At 43.0% G+C, this 25,792-nt stretch overlaps 1 protein-coding gene across 2 annotated transcripts in view; it reads left to right on the forward strand.

The window, feature by feature from the left end:
• Prkce (protein kinase C epsilon) overlaps nucleotides 1-25,792 on the forward strand; it is a 522,558-nt gene that overhangs the window by 323,884 nt on the left and 172,882 nt on the right. For both annotated transcript variants that reach the window (XM_070025515.1, XM_070025513.1), the window contains exons 6-10: nucleotides 1,524-1,653; nucleotides 15,224-15,366; nucleotides 16,368-16,464; nucleotides 19,956-20,155; nucleotides 24,438-24,611. In XM_070025515.1, the coding sequence (XP_069881616.1) occupies nucleotides 1,524-1,653; nucleotides 15,224-15,366; nucleotides 16,368-16,464; nucleotides 19,956-20,155; nucleotides 24,438-24,611 (744 nt within the window). The remainder of the gene's footprint in view (nucleotides 1-1,523; nucleotides 1,654-15,223; nucleotides 15,367-16,367; nucleotides 16,465-19,955; nucleotides 20,156-24,437; nucleotides 24,612-25,792) is intronic.

The raw sequence follows: 25,792 nt of genomic DNA on the forward strand, positions 1-25,792 counted from the left end.
CTTTTTGCTGGGTGCTGCCTGACTTAGGACTAACCTGTGTGTTTATTCCTCTGAGTAACCATTTTTGGTGTGATGTATATGCATGCACACACACACACACACACACACACACACACACACACACACATACAGCACATGCATATGCACTACAAACACATGAAACCCCAATACCAGGCATCTAAGGCACTCCCCGCCCCCCATCTAAAACTACTTTGCTCTGTATAGCAACTTTGAGACTAGCCTGGTTTATACTGTGAGACTCTGTCGCAACTAAACAAAAGAGGTATTCTGCTGATAGGATCTTTGGACTTTTCTCCGCACCAGCACTTGTCCAGCCCCTTGCCCTGTCTGTCTCTACATGCGTTAGTACTTAGGGCCACACTCCTGCACTTGTAAGTGTGATAAGCAAGCCAGAAATGCTCCATCTTCCTTTGTGTCTCTTCCTTTCATTCTCTCAATGCTCATTCTCTATTCCTTCTGTGCTCCCCATGAGTTTGTCTCCTCCCTGTGGTTTGTCTTCCACAGTAGGGGAGTGTATGTACATACTTGTCCACTTACATGTGTGTGGCCTTTTTGTTTGCTTCTTTGTCTGTTCTACTGTATTTTCTCATGTGTGCTCCTCCTCTTCCTGTCACTGCTCCTTGATAACTGAGAGACCCCAGTGGTCTCAAATGAGGGCCTTATTGCTCTTTCCAACCCTGCAGAGATAGCCTGGTCACCCACGACAGCTTCCCCACCTCTTTCCTTAAGCTGACATGCATATTCTTATGGGGATATCCTAGGATGCCATCTTCTGATTGGACTTGAGACAGAGTGGGCACAGGACTTGGTCTCACTCATCTTGAGGGGTCAAGAAGACAAGTGGGAGGTTGACAGGTCACAAATGAGTGCACCTAAGCTAGGAACCTAAGGTGGGCTGGGCTCAACTGTTTTCAATAAATCCAGATATCTCATACCCAGCCAGAAATGTAATTGTTAAGCCACTGCATCTCAAGCAAGTGATACTAGCATCCTGTTCCCGTGTCCTTAGTAGCCACCACTCCATTAGCCATCTCCATCTGAATTACTGTTTGTGGTGTCTGAGAACCACAGTCTCCTTACTGCATTGGGTTCACATCTTCTTTGTGCTGCTAAAAGCCATTCTGCCCAGGCAAGGCCTCTGTGCACAAAGCAGCATTGAAGGTACTTGGTGACCTCTCCTGGCTGGCTCTAGGATGAGGTATGCATTGCAGACTATGCTGCAGTTACAGAAAAGCCTGAGGTACCAGAGGGAGCAGCCTGGCCTTGCCAATCAGCCCATGTCACAGGCAATGAGTCAGGAACATGGTGTGGGGGTGGGGTGGGGCGAAGGCTAGGCCACGAAGGACCTTCTCTCTGTTCTGTCTCTCGGGGAAGCTCTCGGAGCTCAGCAGACCGTGCTTTCTGGGGGAGTCCTATATGGTTCCCATAGCTAAGCCTAAGTCCTGGCCTTGGATCCAGCTAAGTCAGCTGGTTGCTGACCTCATGTTTTATTGTCACTGCAGGTGGGCTCACAGCGGTTCAGCGTCAACATGCCCCACAAATTTGGGATCCACAACTACAAGGTCCCCACCTTCTGCGATCACTGTGGGTCCTTGCTCTGGGGCCTCTTGCGGCAGGGTTTGCAGTGTAAAGGTGAGTTTTCTTCCTGCCCCTCTTACCCGCATGCCTCCCTGCTCTGTTTTGTCTCATCTTTACAAAATCTCTTCAATTCTGTTTGTTTAGCTTAGAAAATAAGCTCAGTTTTGACTGGAGTTCAAACCCTTGATCCTACTTGTGCACCTGTTAAGACCTCTCTGCAGAAATTCTTCATGACTGTGTGCACAGAAACTTGGAAGAACAAGCAAGCATGCCCATGCCTCTTTAGATAGCAGACAAATAAGAGAGACAAAAGGAGCCTACACAAGTACAGAGTCAGGCACTGGTGGCTCATGCCAATAGTCCTCGCCAGTCAGGAGGCTGGGATCTAAGGATCATGGTTCGAAGCCAGCCTGGACAGAAAAGTTTGTAAAACTCTTAACCTTCAATAAACTATTCAGAAAAAGCAGGAAGTAGTGCTGTGGCTCAAGTGATAGAGCACTAGCCTTGAGCGAAAAGAAGCTCAACAACAGTGCCCAGGCCCTGAGGACAGTGACACAAAAAGTATAGATAGAATGTATATCCTGAAAAATTAAGAACAGTGAGGGAAGGGTTGGGTAGGGGAAGGATGGGTGAGAATTTTGAAAGGGGTAACATTGATCAAGATATATTCATGAACTGCTTTGTTAAGTAGCAACTCCTATGTACAACTACTTAAAGATAATAATTTTTTTGGGGGGGTCCGGTCGTGGGGCCTGGGCACTGTCCCTCAGCTCTTCAGCTCAAGACTAGTGCTCTACCACTTGAGCCATAGCACCACTTCCGGCTTTTTTCTTTTTTTCTTATGTGGTGCTGGGGAATCAAACCCAGGGCCTCAGGCATGCAAGGCAAGCGCTCTACCATTGAGCCACCTTCCCAGCCCCACAAGATAATAATTTTTAAAAGTATAGATAGACAATGGAATCTGGGACTCCAGTGGTAGAGCATCTACCTAAACTGTGTGAGGTCCTGAGTTCAAATCCTAGTACTACAAAAAAATTAAAAAGGAGTTATTTATTGGACAATGACTAGATCCAGCTGTGATTATAGTGAACATTCACTGAGATAGGGAATACACCAGGAACGATGAAGCTGGGGGCAAAATGGTGAAATCAAGTTTCCTCCTTTTGGGGATTGTGTTAACTTGAGCTGGCTGCAGAACTGACAGGGAAAGGGCCCTCTGTGGGTAGTTGTCACTAGCCTGGAGGAGAGGGCTAAAGTGAACATTTAACTTTGCATTTGGCAGTGTCTAAGTAGCAGTGTTTCAGTAGCTTTGGAATAGATGTCCCCCTCTAAGTAAAGTGAAATAATTATGAAGGAGTAGAAAATGACACCTTGGGGCACGGCTAGAGATTACCATCATACAAGGATGCACCTTGCAAATGCAAGGAGAAAGAAGGATCCTGAGGGGAAGAGTGGCAAAGAGCAGCATTATAGAAACAAAAATTATCAAGTATTTAAAGAAAATTGAAAAGGAAGCAGTGAGTGTTGTCAAAGGTTCCCTCGAGGTCATCTAAGCAAAGACATGAGACCCGAGACCTGGAGTTACCAGTGAGAAAGGCACTGGTGTGACTTCTGCGGGAGCTGTGTTGGTATTGAAGACAAGGGCAGCAGACTGAAGCGAGAATGGAGGGGCTTAGCATCATCGTATATGGTCATACATACATAGCTGTTGAGCTATTCTGTTCATCTGCTAAGATAATACTAGATGTATACTAATTATTGCAAATAAAGGAAACCATGGGAGCTATGTTTCTCTGGGTCTGGCTTACTTCATTTAATATGATTTTTTTCCAAGTCTTTCCATTTCCTTACAAATGGGGAGGTGACATTCTTTCTGATGGAAGCTTTGTTGTTGTTGTTTTTAATATACTATGTGATTTTTTGCTTCTTTTGTATGTTCTTCCCCCTATGGTATATCCCCTGTTGTCAATGTATTTGATTTTGGTGTCATGGTATTGTATATATGTTTATTTGAATTAGGGAAGGGAAGGGGAGCAACAGAATGGTGAGACAAAGGACAAGGGGGAACCAATGCATCAGCGATGTACACAAGACAATAGGTTGGAAATGATTTGTACAACTTGGGGGCAGGGGTGGAGGGTAGGGAAAGTAGAAGAAAATGAGGGAAGGGGTAATAAGTTTAACAAGAAATGTACTTATTACCTTATTTATGTAACTGTAACCCCTCTGTACATCACCTTGACAATAAAAAAGAAAGAATGAAGGAAGCAATTTTTTTTTCTTTTGTCAGTCGTGGGGCTTGAACTCTGGGCCTGGGTGCTGTCCCTCAGCTCCAGCTCAAGGCTAGTGCTCTACCACTTGACCACTGCGCCACTTCCGGTTTTCTAGTAGTTAATTGGAGATAAGAGTCTCACAGCCTTTCCTGACTAGGCTGGCTTTGAACTGTGAGGCTCAGATCTCAGTCTCCTGAGTAGGTAGGATTAGAGGCGTGAGCCACCGGCACCAGCTGGCTGTGTGTGTGTGTGTGTGTGTGTGTGTGTGTGTGTGTGTGTGTGTGTGTGTGTGTGTGTGTGTGTGTGTGTGTGTGTGTGTGTGTGTGTGTGTGTGTGTGTGTGTGTGTGTGTGTGTGTGTGTGTGTGTGTTAATGCTTCAGACAGTCAGGGAAAAGACAATAGGAAAGGAGCATTTGAGGAGCCAGAAGAGAAAGGCACCATTGCTCAAACCAGGGCAGATGTCACTAAGCCCTGGAGAGAAAGCAAGACATCCACCAACCAAACATGGAAGGAACATTGGAGACCAGGCTCAGGAGCAGGTGTTTTTTTCTGGTCTCAGGGACTGGAATGAGGTGGGTAGACGGGAGGAGAGCCGGAGTAACCATTTACAGCTTTTAATCTGTTGAGGCTATGGCTCTGAGATTTCCTTTATTTTCTGAAATGGGAGGTACTTGCTGAAGGTGGCAGAGAAATGGCAGTATGGGAGGGGAGATGGGTGGCTGAGATAGGAAACAGGTGGTGTGCATACAAAGATGATGGCATTTCTAGAAAGATAACTGTGGTTGCCAGGAAGTGGGGGCTGCTTTGGATAGAACTCTGATGAGGCAATGTCTGGTTTTTAATTTAAAAAAAATAATTAATTAATGTCTATCTAGGGAATCTAAGTGAATATCCTGTCATCTCATAGATAGTGAACTTTAAGAAAACAGCCCCCTGTCCCCAGATGCCACTGCTAAGCCTGGATCCCTGGCTTGTCCTGAAGATGGCAGGGCCTGGGGTTGGTGTCTCTAGTTCTTGTCAGCAGAAAATGTCCCTGTGCCCACTTGAGCAAAGGAGAGGCTAGATATGTGTTCATGGGAGTCTTAGGGAATACAAGGGGTATCAGGCTAGGAGGTAAAGGCTGTTCAGAATTCAAGGTCCCTGGGGCTGGGAACATGGCTCAGGGGGAGAGTGCTTGCCTAGCATGCATGAAGCCCTGGGTTCAATTCCTCAGTACCATTTTATATAGAAAAGGACAGAAATGGTGCTGGGCTCCAATGGTAGAGTGCTAGCCTTGAGCCAAAGAAGCTCAGGGACAGTGCTCAGGCACTGATTTCAAGTCTCAGAAAAAAAAAAAAAAACTCAAGGAAAGTCAAGTTCCCCAGTAAGAAATCAGACACCTTCCCTCTCTTCTTCCTCTGTGGGCGTGGCCATTACCCCATGTTACTGTCCTCATCCTGTTGCTCTTCTCTGTCTCTTGCTTTTTAAAGAACTTTATTTTTTTTAGAGTGACTTTGGAGCCACAGAAAAGCTGAGAAAATATGCTTCACATCCCCCACCAGAGAGATGTGTCTGTTAGCATGGTACAAGGACATATCACTTAAGCCCAGGGTTTAAAAGTAGGATGTTGCACATTCTGTGTGTTTGGATGAATGTAGAATTACACATACCTGCCATTATACCATTATACTTACAGAGTAGTTTGCCCTACACACCTTTATTTATTCTTTTGGTGGTACTGGAGTTTGAACTCAGTGCCTCTCAGGTAGTGGTCAATTTAGCCATGTCCTCTGCCTTTTTGCTTTAGTTATTATTCAGATAGGGTCTCACTTTTTTGCCTTGACTGGTATTGGACCACAATCCTCTTACTATGCCTCCCCTAGTGGGGATTACAGGTGTGCTCTATCATGCTCAACCTCCTCTTTCTACTTTCTCTTTCCATTCTTATCTGACCTAATTCTTCTTGGCTTAGTGGCCCCCTTACCCTATGGAGAGGCAGAACGACCAGAAGAAGCCAGCATGCCTGATTTTGTCCAGCTCTAAGCCCAAGTTGCTGTTTTGATTATAATTTACACATCAAGACATAGATTCCCGTGCAGGGTTTTGGTGGGAGCCTGATCCTATGTCTCTTGTTTGGAGGCTCAGCTACGTTTTCTCCAGTACTCAAGCCCTGCACCCTGCTGCTGGCTGTGGATCAGCCATCTGGCCTACTGCTTCAGCTTTGGTATCAGTCCTATGCTGGGAGGACAGGTTCCAGTGTTTCTTGCCAAAACAGGTGTCTCAAGAACTGAGACTGGAAGGATACATCCATGAGATGATCCTGGATGGTCATATTCCCCCTTTAACCAAAACTTGTTTGAAGCATGTAGGTTCAAGAATGATATATTTCCTCTTTCAGATGGATGTCTTTATCAGCCAGGTAGAGGAAGCACAATTGCAATCACACAGTGATACTTCTGAGGCATGTGTTGTTAGGAGACTTTGCTGTCTGGACAAACATCACTGGGTGTACTGACACCAACCAAGAAGGCCATGATGTGACCAGGTGACAGATTCTTCCACTTCCATCATGGCGTATGTGATATAAAGTTGGTGGTGGTGGGGAAACATTGCTATGGGTTATATAACCAGGCTCCCAGGAAATGGAGAACTGGAGCATTGGCAACATGCATCAGTCTGTAGAACTAGGGAGGGACCTTTCCCTGCCTTTGCCATAGAGGGGTCAGGCCCTTGAAATGCTCATAAAATTGTTGGGCCACTGAGCTCATCCACCAAGGACTGAGGCACATTGTCATGCAGAAATTTTTTTCTGTGTGTGCAGTTCCAGGGCTGCAGAGTCCGAAGCTCTTAGGCTCATTCCTGGTCTGTCTGAGCACCCAGGCCATCGCGAACAGGACAGAAGTTGACTTCTAAGCTGCAGATGTGGGCCTCACAGTCCTGCAGCATTTGAACCTTTTATATTCTTGACTCTGCCATGGCTGCCTTTTCCAGCCTCAACCTTTGCCTGCCTAGTAGGCCTTTCTGACCCCCTTTCTCATGTATTTTATTTCGCAGCTAACTCTTAAATTCTGTCCCCCATCAAGAGAAAAATGCCAGTACTTTTTCCCTGTAAAGAAGACAAGGGGTCTTGAAAGGGGGACATGGCCTGGCCCCTCCCTGTGCCTCTTCTGTCCATGTGCCCATGTGCATGTCTCAGCACAGCCACCTTGAAGTCGTCATACACAGAGTTTAACAGAGAAGCCAGGCTCCTTACACAGCTTGTCATCTGCAGGAGCCTGGGCGTTCTCAGCCCTGTCTAGGGTGGGCTCTCTGGCCATATCCCAGCTCTTCAATGAAGCAGGAGGGATGTGTGCTCTGGGAAGGTCTGACCCGAAAACTCTTTCCTGATGTCTGCCCTCTATCTAAGACCCATCTTAATAACTGCTCTGATCCCAGGCCACTTTCCTGAGCCATGATACTCGCTGTCAGGAAGTAATGAAGACCCACAGGACCCTGAGAGAGGCTGTGGCTTGTGGGGATCACCTGCTAGGAGCTGGGAGAGTTGTCCTTGTCCTAAGTTGGTGACGACCTTGCTGGGGGAACCCTTCCTCTTCCTCTGTTTGCTCTGTTGTCTTCAGAGGGCAGTAACAAAAGTCATAAAAATAGAGAGAACTAAATGGCATACCTTAGAAGGTGATTGTGTTGAGCCTTAAAGAAGAAAGGAAAGAGTTGGGCATAGCAGCTCTCACCCATATTTCTAGCTCCCTGGTGGAGAAGGAGGGATTGCCTAGGCAAACAAGTTCACAAGACACCTTCTCAATCAACGCCTGGGCTCAGTTGCATATGCCAGTTATGCCACTTACAGGGAAGCATGATGGTAACGTGATGGGCAAAGTGCCTGTCATTCCCAGCGACACAGGGAGACACAACTAAGAGAGTCACAGTTCAGGCTGTGCTAGGTATAAGTGAGACTCGATCTCACGCAGTGAGACCAGTGCAAAATGAGCCGGAAGTGTGGCTCACGAAGAGTCATTGCCTAGAAGCACAAGCCTTGAGTCCCATCTACAGTACAGAAAGGGAGGGGTGAAGAAAGGCCTCCCTACCTTTTCCTTCTCTTTCCATTAAAAATTTTTTGGATGTTTTAAAAATATACTGAAAAAATGCAAAAAAATCCCAACCCATTTCATCACTTTTGAAAATCCAGTCCTTTATTACTTTGAAAAAATCAGTTCCTTTTTCATAATTTCAACTTTGATTTGTACTTTTAGAATTAAAAGAGTATCAATACTGTATAAATGTACCCATACTGAAAAACAGACAAGAAGACTTAAAGGTTGGTAATGTTAAAGTCTTAAAAATATTCTCTTTGTACCTCACTCACAGTGGACATCTGATGTGGCTTGTCCCCAGGGGACTATAGGGACACCTCTTGTCTTTTTCTATGGTCAGTCTTTCTCCCAACAATACCAACTTTCTTACATAGGCACACACTTATCCTCTGGCTCTGAACACATGAAATTAAGCCATGTCTCTGGCTCACTCTCACAGCCCAATTTACGCCAATATAAAGACATTTCTGCAACCCACACAAGCCCAGTTCTGTCCTCAGGGGAAGTTTTATTGCCATTTGCAAAAGGTTTTCTTGCTTTCAGAAATATTCTCCTTAGGCCTGACCATTTGTTGCAGCCCTAATCTCAGCTATAAAAAGAGGGTGGACTAATTGTAATCCCCCTGTTCATCACCTTTATGTACACTCTCACACACACACACAGATATATATATATATATATATATGTATATATAGATATATATGTGTATGTATATATATATATATATATATATATATATATATATATATGGTGAACTATAGAGTATACCCCCCAAAAAGGAAGAATGTATCATCTTAGAAAATACAGGTCAATGTGCCCAAACTCCAGGCTCACTGCTGTTCCAATGCCTCCCAACACATAGTAGACATGAAACACATGGATGACAAGTAGCTGTGTAGCTATTGGACAAGGAAGGGTTCTCCTTTAACAAATAGAAAGGTGCCAGCCAGATGCTAGTGGCTCACATCTATAGCCTTAGCTACTCATGAGGCCGAGATCTGAGGATTATGGTTCAAAGCCATCCCAGACACAAAAATCCCTGAGACTTTATCTCAATTAATCAGCAAAAGGCTAGAAGTGGAGCTATTATTCAAGTAGTAGAACACCATCCTTGAGTGAAAAAGCCAAGTGAGAATACAAGGCTCTGAGTTCAAGCCCCACTACCATCTCAAAATGGGAAATTATGCTCAGCAAATGAGCATTCTCGGGATTCTGGAAAGAGAAAACTAAAGGGCAGCCTAGGGCTATGAATGGGTGGTCAGCCCTTGGCTTTGGTGTTTTCTAATGGTAAAGGTGTGTGTGTGTTGGGTGTGAGTGAGATGTAGATGGCTCATTTAACCACATAGACACAAGTGTATCTCAGGTCTCTTTTGGTGCCAGCTGGCTCTTGCGTCTTCCTCTGCAGATCTATAGCCCTCAGCCTCCAGGAGCCCATGCTGTCACCGTACCTGCATCCGTCTTCTTGTATCTTAGTCAACTTTACCTGTGTCCCCTAGACCCATTAGAACTTTTCAAAGTATTGTCAATGTCACTAATGTCATGTTATCTATTTAACTGATGTGTAACTGTGAATTTCCCAAATGTTAAGACAACCACATATCTCTTCTGGGGAAATAGCAGACGTTTTAAAAGTAAAAATAAAGTCTTCTAGAAAAATAAAAAACATCTGCTTTGCTGATCTACAAGCCTGAGTCACCAGGATGGACAGGTCTGGTATTTCTTTTTTTAATGTTTTTTATTGTAAAAATACTGTACAGAGGGGTTACAGTTACATGAGTAAGATAATGAGTACATTTCCTATCAAGCATTGTTATCTCCTCCTTTGTCAGGTCTGGCATTTCAACACCAGAGGGCGCCAGTGGTTAAGTTACATGGACAAGTTAGTTGCTCGTGAAGGAAATTCTTTTTTTTTTTTTTCATTTTTTAAAATTTTTTTTAAATTTTATTTTATTTTATTTGTGAACATACTGTACAGAGGGGTTACAATTACATGGGCAGGATAATGTGTACATTTCTTACCAAGCATTGCACCCTCCTTTGGTTTACCCTTCACATCCCTTCCCAGCCTCCCCCCTCCCCCGCAATCCCAATCCTTCTCCTCCCTCCCCCCCTCCTCCCCCCCCCCCCCCCCGCACCGACCTTGTAAAGCTCATTTTGGACATGACAACTTGTACTTCTCATTGTTGCAACAGGTCCACCTGTATCCTTAAACAACTGGTTTTTCCCCATCTCCTCCACAAGTTATACTGACATCAAATATAGTGAAAGCAGGGGTTATACTGAGGGGGAGGGACATACAAAGCAACAAAGAGATAATCTTATAAATGCTTTAGAAACACATGCATGAAAGAAAAAAACATTAAAATACATATCTAAGGGTTCATTTTCCTGACCTCACATTATCTGACCTTTTCCGCTTGACTCATACATATACTAGATATTGCAAATAAGGGAAACCATGGGACCTATGTTTCTTTGGGCCTGGCTTACTTCACTTAATATAATTTTTTCCAAGTTTTTCCATTTCCTAACAAATGGGGCAATGTCATTCTTTCTGATGGAGGCATAGAATTCCATTATGTATATATACCACATTTTCTTGATCCATTCATCTGCTGAGGGACATCTGGGTTGGTTCCATATCTTAGCTATGGTAAATAATGCTGCAATAAACATTGTTGTGCTGGTAGCTTTAGTGTGGTCTTGTTTGTAAACATTTGGGTAAATGCCCAAAAGTGGGATTGCTGGGTCATAGGGGAGATCTATGTGAAGTCTTTTGAGGAACCTCCATACTGCTTTCCAAAGTGGTTGAACAAGTTTACATTCCCACCAACAATGAAGTAAGGTTCCTTTCTGTCCACATCCCCTCCAGCATCTGTTGTTGTTAGAGTTCTTGATTTTTGCCGTTCTAACTGGGGTGAGGTGATATCTCAATGTTGTTTTGATTTGCATTTCTTTTATGGCTAGGGATGTTGAACATTTCTTCATGTGTCTATTGGCCATGTGAAGGAAATTCTTGATCCTTTCATTGTCTGGTTACTCCAAAGAGGCAGATAGTGTTGGGGGGCATAACAGGTAAACTGAGTGATAAAGGGTAGCTGTTGCTAAGAGAAAAGGGCTGGACAGTTCCAAGCAGAGGGTTATTGCCTGGATGATCAGCCTGCAGATTTTCAGCCATCAGTAATAACTCAGCCAGAACTTTCTGTTTTTGTCATCTGAGAAAGCCACTCCCTCCCTCACCCCCACACTCCCACCATGCCTATAGCCCTGAAACAGCTTCCCCTTAGCAGCTCAGAGGAACTCTTCAACCAAGGCTGGGGATGGGGTATCTGTGCTGTCCCTTCCCCTGGGCCAGAGACCACTGGCTCATGCAGGACAAGTAGGAAGTCTGGCCTAGCCTGCTTGGTTTCATTTCAGGAACATTTTCTTGGCTTTAAGGTGTTTTAATAGTTTTTTTCAAAGAACAGTTTTAGGTTCATAGCAAAATTGAGCAGAAAGTATTTGAAATTTCCCATATGCACCCTGCCCTATACATATATAAGCTACCACCACTATATATTATATATAGAAAATATAACATATATAATATATAGTTTATATTATATTTATATATTTATTTATTATACTTATATTCCACTAATTTCAATGTACACTATTTTTCAGTTTCAATCAATTTAAAATTTCATTGTGGTGGTCTGAAATCAGTCATGGTCTTTTCATTGAATATTTCTTTGAGAGAATGTAAAAGTACACAGTTTGGCAGTTTGGCAGAGTCAAATGCAGTGATTTAGAGCTCAGGCTCTGAATCAAGACTCAATCCAATCCAGTCTTTGCTTCATAGGCACTGTTTTCCTGATTGATTACTCCTTTACAATTTCAGATTTTGCATAAGAGCCACAATCTTCCATCTGCCTTTAGAGCGTGGTAATGGCTTGCACACATTCTGAAGAACACATTTCCTTTCTCCTATGCTTAAAGTTGTAGTTTCATGTGAAACTACTTCTTCTGGCTCAAGGTATTAGTCTGGATTCCCAGAAGAAGCTTTGTTGTTGTTATTATTATTACTATTACTATTATTACTGTCACTTGTGGGGCTTGAACTCAGAGCCTGGGTGCTGTCCCTGAGCCTCTTTGTGCTCAAGGCTAGCGCTCTACCACTTGAGCCACAGTGTCACTTCTGATTTTTGAGTGGTTTATTGAAGATAAGAGTCTCATGGGGATTTTTTCCCCTTTGGGCTGGCTTTGAACCACAATCCTCAGATCTCAACCTCCTTAGTAGCTAGGATTACAGAGGTGAGCCACTGACACCTGGCAATCTTGGTATTTTGTAGTACAACTGCTTGGAGTTTTTGAAGTAATGGACAAGGAGAGAAACTGTTTCTCTTATCCTCAGGGAAGGGTGAGCAGACGGCTTGTGGTACTTCCAGCTCCCATGGCTCCTCTGGGGCCCTTCTATAGAGCTAGGACACCTGCAGTCCCCAAGCTGCAGCCTCAAGCTTATACTACCTATAGCCTAAGCCCCACTTCCTCTCTATTCTGGGCTTCTGTAGAAGTTGCTGACCCTAGTGCACAGAGTGACCCAGAGCTCAGAGGTATTTAAAAATGGATGGCTTCGCAACCACTGCCTCCCAAGATGTAGCACTTGGATCTGAGTCCAGTCACAGGCACTTCATCCATGGGTCTGGCACAGGCTAAGCAGGTGCTCTACCACTTGAGCCAGCCCTTTGTGCTTTATTTTGCCGATTGGGTTTTGCGTTTTTGCCCTGGGCTAGCTTCAGACTGTGACCCTCCAACCCATGTCTCCCATGTATCTACAAATACAGGTATCAACCACTGAGCCAGGCTCCTTCCTGTTCTTTGAAATTTAAGGTGTGTTTTATGAGCTAGCATGTGATATGTCTAACCAATATTCCATGTGCATCTGAAAAGAATTATTGGATACAATAGTCAATAAATGTCAATTATATCCAGTTGATGGGTGTGGTTGTGGAGCCCAGCTATGTGTTTAAAGATTTCTGCTGGCAGAACCTGCTCATTCTGATAGTCTTCAACTAATAGCAGGGTCATCTGTGTTGTTTTCAGGTTTCATCTGATATATTTTTACATTCTCTTGTTAATAGGCATGCACTTGTTAGCTATTAAGGATTATATTTTTGAAAGAATTTATCTGTTGCTTATTGTATAATGCCCTCTTTTATTCTACTGACTTTAATAAGCTGGGTACTGGTGGCCCACACCTGTAATCCTAGCTCCTCAGGAGGCTGAGATCTGAGGATTGCAGTTCAAAGTCAGCCCAGGCAGGAAAGTCCATGAGACTCTATCTCCAATAAACTACTCAGAAAAAGTTGGAAGTGGTGCTGTGGCTCAAGTAGTAGAGCACTAGCCTTGAGCACAGAGAGGCTTAGGGACAGAACCCAGACCTGAGATCAAAGCCCAGGACCAACAAAAGAAGGAGAAAGAAAAAGGTGGAGACTCTTAAAGGAGTGTGTGTGGGGGGTCAGGGGTGAGTGCATGTTTGTCAGGAACACTGCCCACTGAGCTATATATTCCCAGCCCCTCTCAAAGCATATTAATATGGATGGGATTGGCAAAGATGGGGGAGAACAATAGAAGGTGTGACAATGATTAAAATACATTGTACTTGTACTCTGACTTATTGAATTGAAGCTTCTCTATTCAACTACCTTTAAAAAAATCACAGTTGTTTTAGATTCCCGTTTCAAGAATTCCAATTTACTTGCCCTATCTAAATCTCATTCAGGAACTCTATCTCTTTAAATTACGTATCTCTCTTTTTGTGTGCTTTCTCTTGAGGACACACAGTACACTAGGTTAATGGGGTGGTGGTAAACACAGCATGATGGTGCTATGTGAGGAGGAGTGTAAGTCCTGTGTGCAGGTCCCTGTCATGTGTGAGCATAGGCTATAGACGGTGACTTTGCAGTCCTCCTCTGGCCTTTGGTGAATGGGCCCGAGTTGGGCTCTTGGGACAGTTTGGATCTTTCTTTTCCCTTGGGTCAGTTTAGAGCTAATGAAGCTCAGTGGTTCAAGCTCTGGTCAGAATTGTTTCTCCTAAGGGTAGGCCTTGTTGAGAAAAGCAGAATGCTCTGGCCTGTTTCACAGTGGATTGCTTTTCCTTACTCATCTGGAAGTGTTCAGACAGCTTCTTGCTGGAATTGCTGTAGAGTGCCTTGTGCACATGTGCCCTGCAGCAGACTAGTGGAGCGTGTGTGTGTGTGTGTGTGTGTGTGTGTGTGTGTGTGTGTGTGTGTGTGTGTGTGTGTGTGTGTGTGTACCTATATGGCACCCATTTGGGTCCAGAATTCAAGTAAACCTCTTCCAAAGAAATCTATTTAGTTTTTTTAGAAGCAGTATTCTGCTCCCCCTCCAAAGAAATATAAATGTAATGTTTGTTCATTATTATTATTAATTATGGTAATTTGTTATAAAGGTAAGACATGTTGCCAGGTGCTGGTGGCTTATGCCTGTAATCCTAGCTACTCAGAGGCTGAGATCTTAGGATTATGGTTCAAAGCCAGTCTGGGCAGAAAAGTCCCCATGAGACTCTTATCTCCAATTAACCACTCAAAGACCAGAAGTAGAGCTGTGGCTCAAAATGGTAGAGCACTAGCCTTGAGCAAAAGAGCTCAGGGACAGCACCTAGACCCTGACTTGAAGCCTCATGACAGACAAAAAAGAAAAATATAATACATTTTATATATTTATATAATATACATACATATTGTGTGTATGTGTGCGTGCATGCATGTGTGTGTGTATGTAACAAAACAAAAACAATAATGATCTGCAAGGTGGTTTGGACAATTTTAGTCCTGTGTGATGGGACCAATAGTGGTTTTTATTTTCCTATTTTTAATTTTTATGCGTTTCCAGGTATTATTAGAGGAACATGTGTGTACTAGTTTTACAATTAGTGGGCACTGATAGTTGGAGTTTTTAATCCTAGCTACTGTGGAGGCTGAGATCTGAGGATCACGGTTTAAAGCCAGCCCAGGCAAAAAAGTCCATGAGACTCTCACATCCAATCAGCCACTGGAAGTGTAGCTGTGTCTCGAGTGGTAGAGCACTAACTAGCCTTGAGCAAAAGAACTAAGGGACAGTGCTCAAGCCCTGAGTTCAAGCTCAGTACTGGTGTGCGCACACATTCATACACACACACACACACACACACACACACACACACACACACACACATTCCCCACAAAGGTAATGTTATAGTCAGTTGTGAGCATTTGGATGTCTTTTCTCCCTGTTTCCTTCCAGTCTGCAAAATGAATGTTCACCGTCGATGTGAGACCAATGTAGCTCCCAACTGTGGTGTGGATGCCAGGGGAATCGCCAAAGTGCTGGCTGACCTGGGCGTTACACCAGACAAAATCACCAACAGTGGCCAGAGGAGGAAAAAGGTAAGTGGCAATTTGGTGGAGTGTCTGGAGCTGTGAGCTGCCTTCCTGAGGGTATTCTAGGCTGAGGTGGAGATCCAAGCCATGGACATCATAGCACTATGCCAGGAAAGAAAGCACTAGGGGCATTGTATTGCAACTTGCCAATCAATCTAAAAGTGTACATTGAGGATCTGTTTATTACCTGTTACTTTGTGCAAGTCAGTTGGGCACTGAAAATATTGGGTAGAGTCTGATCTTCAAAGAACCTATGGTTTTCCTAAGCTGAGAACGCTCACACTATATACACATGTAGATGTTATTTATGATATAAAGCTGAATAAATACATGCAAGCAGGTAATAGAGCCAACCAGTGTCGTGCATTGCTCTAATGAGAGAGCCTGCATTGCTTAGATGGACGATTAGAGGGCCTCTATTAAAGAGGTGGTACTGGGCTTTGCTTTAAAATGTCAGTTGTATTTGGAGAGAATGAAAGTTGAACTAGCTGAAAGCTCTCATATTTTCCTGTTTAACTGGCAAGTGAAATCTTTACTCTGCCCTCATAATATTAATTCAACAGTCGCTGTTATATACCAGAGTCCCTGTCCATCCTCAGGACAATGTCTTCATTCCTGATGCTTGACCTTAGAAAATTTATAAGCCTCCTTTCTTTTATTTCTTATTTCTTTTTTTTTTCATGTGTGCGCATGCACACACACACACACACACACACACACACACACACACACACACACACACACACACACACACGTGCCAGCCCTAGGGTGTGAACTGTCCCTAAGCTGTTTTGCTCAAGGCTGGTGCTGTTCACTTAAACCACAGTTCTATTTCTGACTGTTTTAGTGGCTAATTGAAGATCTGAGTCTCATGCACTTTTCCTGCCCAGGCTGACTTTGAACTGTGATCCTCAATTCTCAGCTTCCTGAGTAGCTAGGATTACAGGCCTGAGCCATCAACACCTGGCCAAGCCTCCTTTCTGATGTCTTCTTGTTCTTCTCTCTAGCTTGTTGCTGGTGCCGAGTCCCCACAGCCAGCTTCTGGAAACTCTCCATCTGAGGAAGACCGGTCTAAATCAGCACCCACCTCGCCTTGTGACCAGGGTAAGACTCCAGAGTTAATTTCCTACCCCTGAGCTCTGTCATTGGAAGGACCGAGAGGAGTGTGAAGCCTCTGAAGCCAAGAATGGTCTTGTGCGCTGAAACAGCTCCCAGCCCAAGAGGTCCTCACGCACCTCTTACCTATGGTGTAATTATAGGTATTTCATGTTACGAGGCTTTCTTGAGGGCGACCACTAGCTCACCGAGCTTTCCATCTGTTCCTCACAGGCCGTGGCAAGAGAGAAGGCGCAGACAGGGGATGTTACGGTTCTTTCTTCCCTGCCTCCTTTCCTAGCTCCCAGTGTAGGGAGGAAGGGGCTCTGCCCGAGTGTCTGGCAACAGATACATATGTCAAGGCACTTGTTTGTGTTTGGTGTGACACCCCACTCCTTGGCTCTGATCATTGTACCCCAAAAGCTAGGATCAGGTTGAGTTAGGGGATGGGATGGATGGGTAGGGATAGGAAGATGAAGCTGGAGATGAGACTGAAAAAAGAAATGGGGAGAAGCCAGCTCCACACCGGACACCCCTCTTTAGCCTTGCTCCCTTGTCTTTTTCCCTAAAAGATAATAAGTTCTGTAGACATAATAGATAATAAGAGTAATTTGAGAGGCAAGCAAGACTGCGGGGGCTGCCCAGGGACTCACACACTCGATGCTTTCCCCTCTGGTGATGAAACGCAACCATCTCTTGGAAGGGAGGGACACATACATCTGCAAAGCAGGAATGGTCCTCAGGGCAGAACAATGGTACCTGAATTTTCCATAGGCCTTATGTATTCCCTTTCTTCATTTTATACTCTCACAAACTCTGTGCTGGCACTCCATTACTGCTTACAGGGGGAGAAGTGGAAGGTCAGAGAGTTGCAAACATGTGTCCTAAGGTCAAGAACGAAGTTAGTTGTAAGGGCAGATCTGTGCCTCTTGAGTAATCTGATTTTCCCTGGAGATCATTTGTGAGGCAGGCCCTCTCACTCAGAAGTAGGAACAGCTCCAGGGGCCAGAAGCCAGGCCTCCAGCCCCAAAATAATTGGTTTCAGTTCCTTCTCATGCTGTGTGACTTCATGCCAAAAGAGTTTTGACTCACGTGGCTGCTGGTGGCTCACACCTGTATATCCAGCCACTCAGGAGGCTGAGGTCATGGTTTGAAGTCAGCTTGGGCAGGAAAGTCTGTGAGGCTCTTATCTCAAATTAAAAGACCAAAAAGCCAGAAATGTAGCTATGGCTTAGGTAAAGCACTAATGTAGCCTTGAGCACAAAAGCTCAGGAACAGTACCCAGGCTCTGGATTCAAATACCTGCACTTGGCACCCTCTCCAAAACAGGGACCTATCAATTATAAGTCACTTGATGACACTCTGAAATCTCTGAGTTTGTAGGTAGTACCTTCAGCTGGGGTGGGTATTTTCATGTTCTCTTTTTAAATGTTGAGACCTCCTCTGGTAGGGCCAAAGAAACAAGGTCAAATGGTAAAAGAGACCTCAAGTCAAGTGCAGTGGCCATGGTTTGCAGGTATGTATGGGGCCTGGTATGCTACCTGCTTGTTCCTTTCAGCACCTCTGTTCAGCCCAAAGTAGTAATCAATGCAGGTGGTATTCAGTGCACTCATGGCTGGAAAGCCCTCTTCACAAGACATGGCATTGTTATAAAACAAAAATAAGCCTGTCTCTTTCCTTTCTCTTAAGACTGTAGAACAAAACCCAGTGTGGTGACTTATACCTGTAACCTTAGCTACTCAGGAGGCTAAGATCTGAGGATCATGATTCAAAGCCAACCTGGGCAGTAAAAGCCTGTGTGACTCTTCCCTTTAATTAACTAGCAAAAAGCCAGAAGTGGGGCTGTGGCTCAAATGGTAGAGTACCAGCCTTGAGCAAAAAAAGCTCAGTGCACAGTTCATGAGTTCAAGTCCTAGTACTAACATGAGAATATTGACATTTATTTTCAAGCTTTGGTGTCTACAGACATCTAGGTTTTACCTCCCACCAAATCCATTGACTAATGGAGACTTTTAATTCTGTGGTGAGACAAAAATCCATATGTAATTAAGAGTGAGTGATAGTCAGGCAACTACTGAATTGGAGACTCAGAAATGGTGCCTACCTGTTCCCACCACAACCCAACCACTACAGTCCACTTCAGAGGAGCTCACCCCAGACTTACAATGCTCTCCAAGCTGCCCTTCTGGGTTCTCTGGGCTTCACTCCTCCTTTAAAGAAGCTGAACATGGTTCTATCAAAAGGTACCATGTCACTCATCTTCAATTCCAGTCTCTAAGATGTGGTCTCAACTCCCCTTCTGTAGTCACAGTTACTCATGAGCATCTTTTACAATTTGATCTTTGCTCAAGATATACATACCCTTTTGAACTCAGGCAACATCATGAATTAGTGAATGAAGAAGCCAACTATAAAGCTTCCAAAATATCAAAGGTCAAAGGGCCAATCCAGCATTATCAATTTAGGTCCCACACTCCAGAAAGCCTCCAGACTATGTCATTGTTATGAAATTGGATTGAGGAATTTCAGCCCCATCAGAGATAAATTTGCCACATGTCATCATGGAAAGCAATTCTTTTGTTAATGATAAAAACTGTTGGTCCTTTTGTTAGATTTTGTATGTGGGATGAATATTTAGAGTAAGTGTGTGTGTGTGTGTGTGTGTGTGTGTGTGTGTGTGTGTGTGTGTGCGCGCACGCCTGAATATTTAGAGTAAGCTCAGCCACAAAGCTAAGGGAAGAGCTTTAGAAGGTGAACATTTCCAAGATCCTGTAGATAAAATGGCATTACCAGTAACGATGTTGTAATTTATTTATTTATTATTGTGTTGATTATTTTTTAGTTCAGGGCCTCACACTTCACTTGGCTTTTTTGATCAGGATGGCACGCTACCATTTGAGTCATACTTCCATGTCAGGCTTGTTTTTAAAATGGTTAAGAGTCATAGATATTTTTCTGCCTGGGCTGACTTCAAACCTCCAGCCTCTCAGATCTAAGCCTCCTAAGTAGCTAAGATAACAGGAGTGAGCCATCAGCACCTGGCCAAGGGTGATTTGTGATTAGCTGTTGCTCTAATCTTCTAATGCAACTGATAGGGTAGCTGTTGCCTTTCTGTCTCTGCCGAGTTCCAGAGAAGGTCTGGGTTATTTCATGACAGCTAGAATGATGGCGTAAGCATTGAAGGGGCTTGCAGAGAGATGGCACTTTCCAATGTAATCTGAAGAACTTTGCTGGCAGTGAACATCTCCGGGGAAGGGTTTACGTCCTCTTCCCCTTTGCATACTGAGGCACTCAATCCTGTATATTAGGAGTTGATGAAAGTGTGTTAGACAAACAGAGAACCATGGGATGCCCCCTCTGAATTTGTTGTTATCAAGACCTGAAATAGGGTTGATTGATGGGGACACCTCATGGGGGGCGGGCAGTTCTGAGTGCTGAATTCTAACAGGAAGGGCTCATGAGGCATGTACTAATGCAGAATCTTGTATTTGGGGCTCTAGAGTTAAAAGAACTTGAAAACAACATCCGGAAAGCATTGTCATTTGACAACCGAGGCGAGGAGCACCGGGCATCATCATCCACGGATGGCCAGCTGGCGGGCTCTGGCGAGAATGGTGAAGTGCGAGCTGGCCAGGCCAAGCGCCTGGGCCTGGATGAGTTTAACTTCATCAAGGTCTTGGGCAAAGGCAGTTTTGGCAAGGTCTGTAGCGCATGTGGGCAGCCCTGCTGGGTTTTTTTTTTTTCCCCTACCCTGGTTTTGCCTCATCTGTTTGGTCTAAGATTTGATGAGGGTCAGCCTGGTTTCCTTACCTTGTCCTATTGAGTGTAAATGGGCCAAAGCCTCGCAAGATACAAGCCCTGGTTTTGCTGTTAAGGGACTATGGGACTTCCTGTCATTTCTCCTGGATTGGATTAGATATGCGTGTGGACTGAACTGAACATTTTGCCACTAAAGTGTCAGTGTGCTTCTTTCTCCCTTCAGAGACCATCTGAAACTGTTATTTCATTATGAAAACTTGGAACATGAACTCTAGAGCCTCTGTCCTCAGTGAACTGAAAGATACAGAGCATATCTTACCACATAGTCAAGTGTTTCTTTAAACTTGGTATTTAGTAAATGTTCTCTTTATCTTCTATAGGTGATGGGGAATTAAATCATTTTCTTATGTCTTGGATCAGGGTCCTCTGCCCTTGGGACAAGTCTCCATATTCTGCTCCCACTGAGATGAACACATGTTCTGGACTATGTTTTTCAGTGTGTTGAATAGAATATTACTGGTGATCAGCTAATCTGATGGCCAGATGAAATGCAAAAATAATCACTGTTTTAGGAAGATAGAGGGGCAGAGTCCAGGAAGCTGGTCAGCATTTCATCTCCAATCTGAATGTCCCTTTCCTCTTTTTAAAGCTGTGCTTAGTAGTAGTTAGGATTTGCATTTTAAGAATCTCCTAAAGCAAAAGCTTTGCTCTGGGGACCCAAGAGAGGGGTAAGAGGAGGAGTCACCTGCCCTCAAGTGTTCATGTGTCTGGGTTATTGAAAGCTGCAGCCTGTGAGTCAGAGGGCTTAGCTACAGGCCCATTCCAGGAGTCTCCACAAGGAAAGCTAAGGGAGCCCTAGAGCGTGGGGCCTTCTTACCATCCAGATTACCTGGCCCTATCTCCTCCTGAGACAATGCTCCTGACTGGAGCAATCACATTCTTTAGAGACAGGCTAAATAAGAAACAGACCCTAAGCTTCTGGCTTAGGGCATAGCTCTAGCTAGTGAGCTTTTATAGGTTGATTTCTTTTTAAGCAAGATTCAAGAAAAATAAGTACTCTCAGAATTTCCACATGGTGTAGGCAGGATGGGACCTTTGATGACTCTGGAGCACTTAGATGGTTTATTGGGGAAAAATCACAGCTAAAGTCTGAGCCAATTTTACAGAGCATGTTCTTTATGTGGGTGGTAGAACATCACGAATTCCCTTAGTAGGATTTTGAGTTCTGCTCCTTAGCTTTGACAGTGAACACTGGAATACTGCACTTAGGAGTTGGTTATTTAAAAAGAGAAAGACCTGTGACTTTTATTAGTAAGTCAGTGCCAAAATATCAAATAATAGGAAAGTCTCCAGAAAGTAGACTATAAGTCACCCTGTGCAGAAGGAGTCACATTCCAGCTATAAAAGAAACCTTTCAGGGCTGAGGGAGGTGGCTCACACCTGTAATTCTAGCTACTCAGGAGGCTGAATCTGAGGATTGCAGTTTGAAGCCATTCTGGGATAGAATGTTTGTGAGACTCTTATCTCCAAAAACTGGACATGAAACTGGCTAAAGTAATAGAGAACCAGCCTTGAGCAACAAAGCTAAGGAACAGTGCCTAGGCTCTGAGTTCAAACCCCAGTACTGGCATTTTTTTGAAAAAAGGAAAGAAAAAAGAAACCTAAAGGCAAACAAGGGCAGATTTAAGTCCATAGAGATGCTGTTCAATAGAAACAACTAATGGGAAATTATAAAACAGGCTGAGGAAAATTTTTGTAGACAGCAAGGATTAGTATTTTTATATATCATACATGTATAAAGTTGTAGGTAATAACATAAACAACAGAGAACTAGCAGAAGGAACAGACAAGAGAAGATATTGAAAAGCAAATTCAACAAATACTTAAACATTTTTATTGCAAGTGAAAACAGTATTGACGTAGTATTTCCTACCAGTTTAATTTTTTTTTATGTGAAAGTTTCCATTGTTGGTAAATGTCACAAACCCAAAATACTTCTGCGTGTCACACTGTATGAATATATTTTTATTAGCAGATATTAGTTGTTTTTCTTTTTTTTGGCGGGGGGTGGGGGGGTCCGGTCATGGGGCCTGAACTCTGGGCCTGGGCTCTGTCCCTCAGCTCTTCAGCTCAAGGCTAGCGCTCTACCACTTGAGCCACAGTGCCACTTTCGGCTTTTTTTTCTTTTTGCTTATGTGGTGCTGAGGAATCGAACCCAAGGCCTCAGGCATGCAAGGCAAGCGCTCTACCACTGAGCCACCTTCCCAGCCCCTAGCAGATATTAGTTGTATAAGTAGAGTGTTCATTGTTACTTTTTCATGCATGCATATAACATACCCCTAATCAACTTACCCTCTTCTTTCCTATCCCTCACTCCCACTTCTTAAAAACAAATTCCGTATGTTTCCTTGTTCTATTTTCATACATGTATACAATGTATTTTGACTATATTCACTCTCTCCTTTCCCCCTCCCTCTGGTACTGACCCCTTCCCTAACATAGTCTGTTTGACTTTTTTATGATGCACTGTTTTTCACTTTTTTAGTATACATTAATTGTACCAAAGGGGTTTCACCATGGTTATTCACTTGTACATGTATTATAATTTAGGAAAATGGACTTCATCTAGGGGAAGGCCTTCGCCTTCCCAATTTAGTTGACTAACTTTCCATGAGTCATGAGTTTCCTCATGTTCTCTATATACATAGACCTGAAAGATATACATAAGCACACATAGATATGATAAACAGATATTATATACAATATATAATGGAAAATTAAAAAATATATATGTGTGTAAGTTATATATACATGTTATATATACATGAATGTACATGAATATACATGAATAACAAACATATATATCATATATACTATACATGTATATATACTATATATAACATGTTTTATATCACATATAACAATGTATATATAATGACATAATGTATATATTTTATGCATATGTATGTATATAATGAATACATGCATATATTTATATAATGTATTTGTATATAACATATATAACATGTATGTGTATATAGCATATATGTGTATATGTGTGTGTATATATAATATATAACATATGTATATATATATACATATATACACACATATATAATGAATGTAACTGTGGGACTATTTGGAGGGAATTAGGGGAGGAGAGAGGAAGAATGAGGATGAATAATACTAAAATACATGGTATCTATGAATATCATCTTTGAAAATTAGTTTGGAAATATGGAAGATGTTTGACCCTTTAATTATGAGGATTTCTATCTTAAGGATATAATACAAAAGAAAATTTAAAAATATGGACAAAATGGTGCAATTTATAACAACTAGATATAACTCAAGATGCTACTATGAGGGGTAGGGTAGCACATGAATTGTACTGTTTGCTTGTAACTGTGCTTCAGCAACCATGATACCTGGAGACCAGGTTAAAAATTGCTAGTAAAATAATAGTTCTATTCAAAAGGATTACACTATATTTGTGCCAGGAATGGTGGCATGCCTGTAATTCCAGAACTAGGGAGGCTAAGGCTGGAGGATTGCTTAGTTCAAGCCAGCTCTAACTACATAGTTAGACCCTGTCTTAAGAAAGAAAGAAATAAAATAAAACAATACAATTTACTATAGTTTGGGTATTTATCAGTATACAAGAACACATGAATAATTATTTCACAAATGTTTATTGAACTTCTCTACTTTGAGAACTGTGCCAGATACTAAAAATCAAGCTTTTTAGAGCTAGGGGCATGACTCAAGTGGTAAAGTGATTGTCTACCAAGCATGAGGCTCTGAGTTCAAATCCCAGAACTGCCAAAAATAAGTAAATTGGAGTAACACTATTAAGATGACTGGCTTCCTAACTATTTTTAATACTATTACATTTAAAATGAAAGGGAAAAGGAAATTAGTTCTTAAAGTGTTTGTTTGCTTGCTTTTTAAAAAAATACTATTGGGGCTTGAACTCCAGGTCTTACTCTCTATCTTGGCTTTGTTGCTTAAGGCTGGAGCTCTACCATTTACATCACACCTCCACTTCCAGCTTTTTGCTGGTTAATTTGGAGATATCACATGGACTTTTCCATTTCTTAGATCTCAGCCTCCTTAGTAGCTAGGATTATACACATCAGTGCCAGGCAAGTATTTGGTATTATGTTTCCTCTTTTGATTCTATTCAGGCATGGGATCATGGGGACAATTTTGATTGATTACAGGTGATGTTGGCAGAACTCAAAGGCAAAGATGAAGTATATGCTGTGAAGGTCTTAAAGAAGGACGTCATCCTTCAGGACGATGATGTGGATTGCACAATGACAGAGAAGAGGATTTTGGCTCTGGCACGGAAACACCCTTACTTAACCCAACTCTACTGCTGCTTCCAGACCAAGGTATGCTTATAGAGAGGCTGGCTGACCAGTCTTGGGTTAGCACTGTGGTGTTCTGTGACTGGCTGTCACATCAAATACAAGATTTCCACCCTTTATTTGCTTCTCTCAAAAACTTTGTAAGGAGGAATTTGAAAGCCATCTTTTTTTTCTAAAAGCATGGGATTTTCTATCCAAGGTTGAATTGCGCATGGATGAGAGAGCAGTGGAATTCTTTGTAAATATAACTGAACAAAGCCAAATGGCTAACCCTGGTGTTTGCTCCTTGGAAAAAACCCAGCAGATGTAGTCTCTCTCCCTACTCGCCTTCTAACTTCTATCACTTGTCAAATCACTTGTATGTTACTTTCAGCTCAAAAGAAAAAGTGTAAAAGCCACCTGAATTGCTTCTTACTTGTGCTATGTCATAGGAGTGACAAGATGTCGATAGATGTTTAAAATTCCACAGTAAAATCCAAGCATTTAAAAAAACTTACCATGTAGGTGCTGAAGATCCAGAAGATGGCAGCAAAGAAACAAAGATAATCTGCAGCTAAGTAGCAGAGCTCAGAGCCTGACCTCTGACTCAAAACTCAATGAAAAGGAACGCACAGTCTACAGGAAGTTCTTATTCTATTGTCCTTTGAGTGTTTCAGAGGGAGTGAGGGGATTTGTAGTGACTTTTTTAAAATGGAAAAATGGACTCACCTCAAAGCACTAAAATTATGCCCATCCAATGCCCTGTGGCACCATAGGGAGGTGATTTCTGGCTCTTTGGCATACCCTTGCTACCATGTTGTTTCAAATCCCAGTCTCAGCTGGGTGCCAGTGGTTCATGCCTCGAATCCTAACTACTCAAGAGGCTGAGACCTAAGGATTACATGTAGTTCAGAGCCAGCCTGGACAGAAACCACTGTGAGACTCTTATACTCTAATCAACCAGCAAAAAGCCAGAAGTGGAGCTGTGGCCCAAGTGGTAGAATTCCAGCCTTGAGAGACAAAGTTAAGGGACAGTGCCTCAGGCCATTGGTTCAAGCCCTAGCACTGGCACACACAAACACATACACACACACACACACACACACACACACACACACACACACACACACACACACACACACACACACACACGTCTTTTCACTTAGATTTCAACAATTGCTTATATATTTCACTGAGCCAATCGGTATCAGTTGCTATATCAGGTG

The sequence above is a fragment of the Dipodomys merriami genome, unplaced genomic scaffold (assembly GCF_024711535.1).
Source record: "Dipodomys merriami isolate MVZ:Mamm:240054 unplaced genomic scaffold, mDipMer1.0.p SCAF_17, whole genome shotgun sequence".
Lineage (NCBI taxonomy): Eukaryota > Metazoa > Chordata > Mammalia > Rodentia > Heteromyidae > Dipodomys > Dipodomys merriami.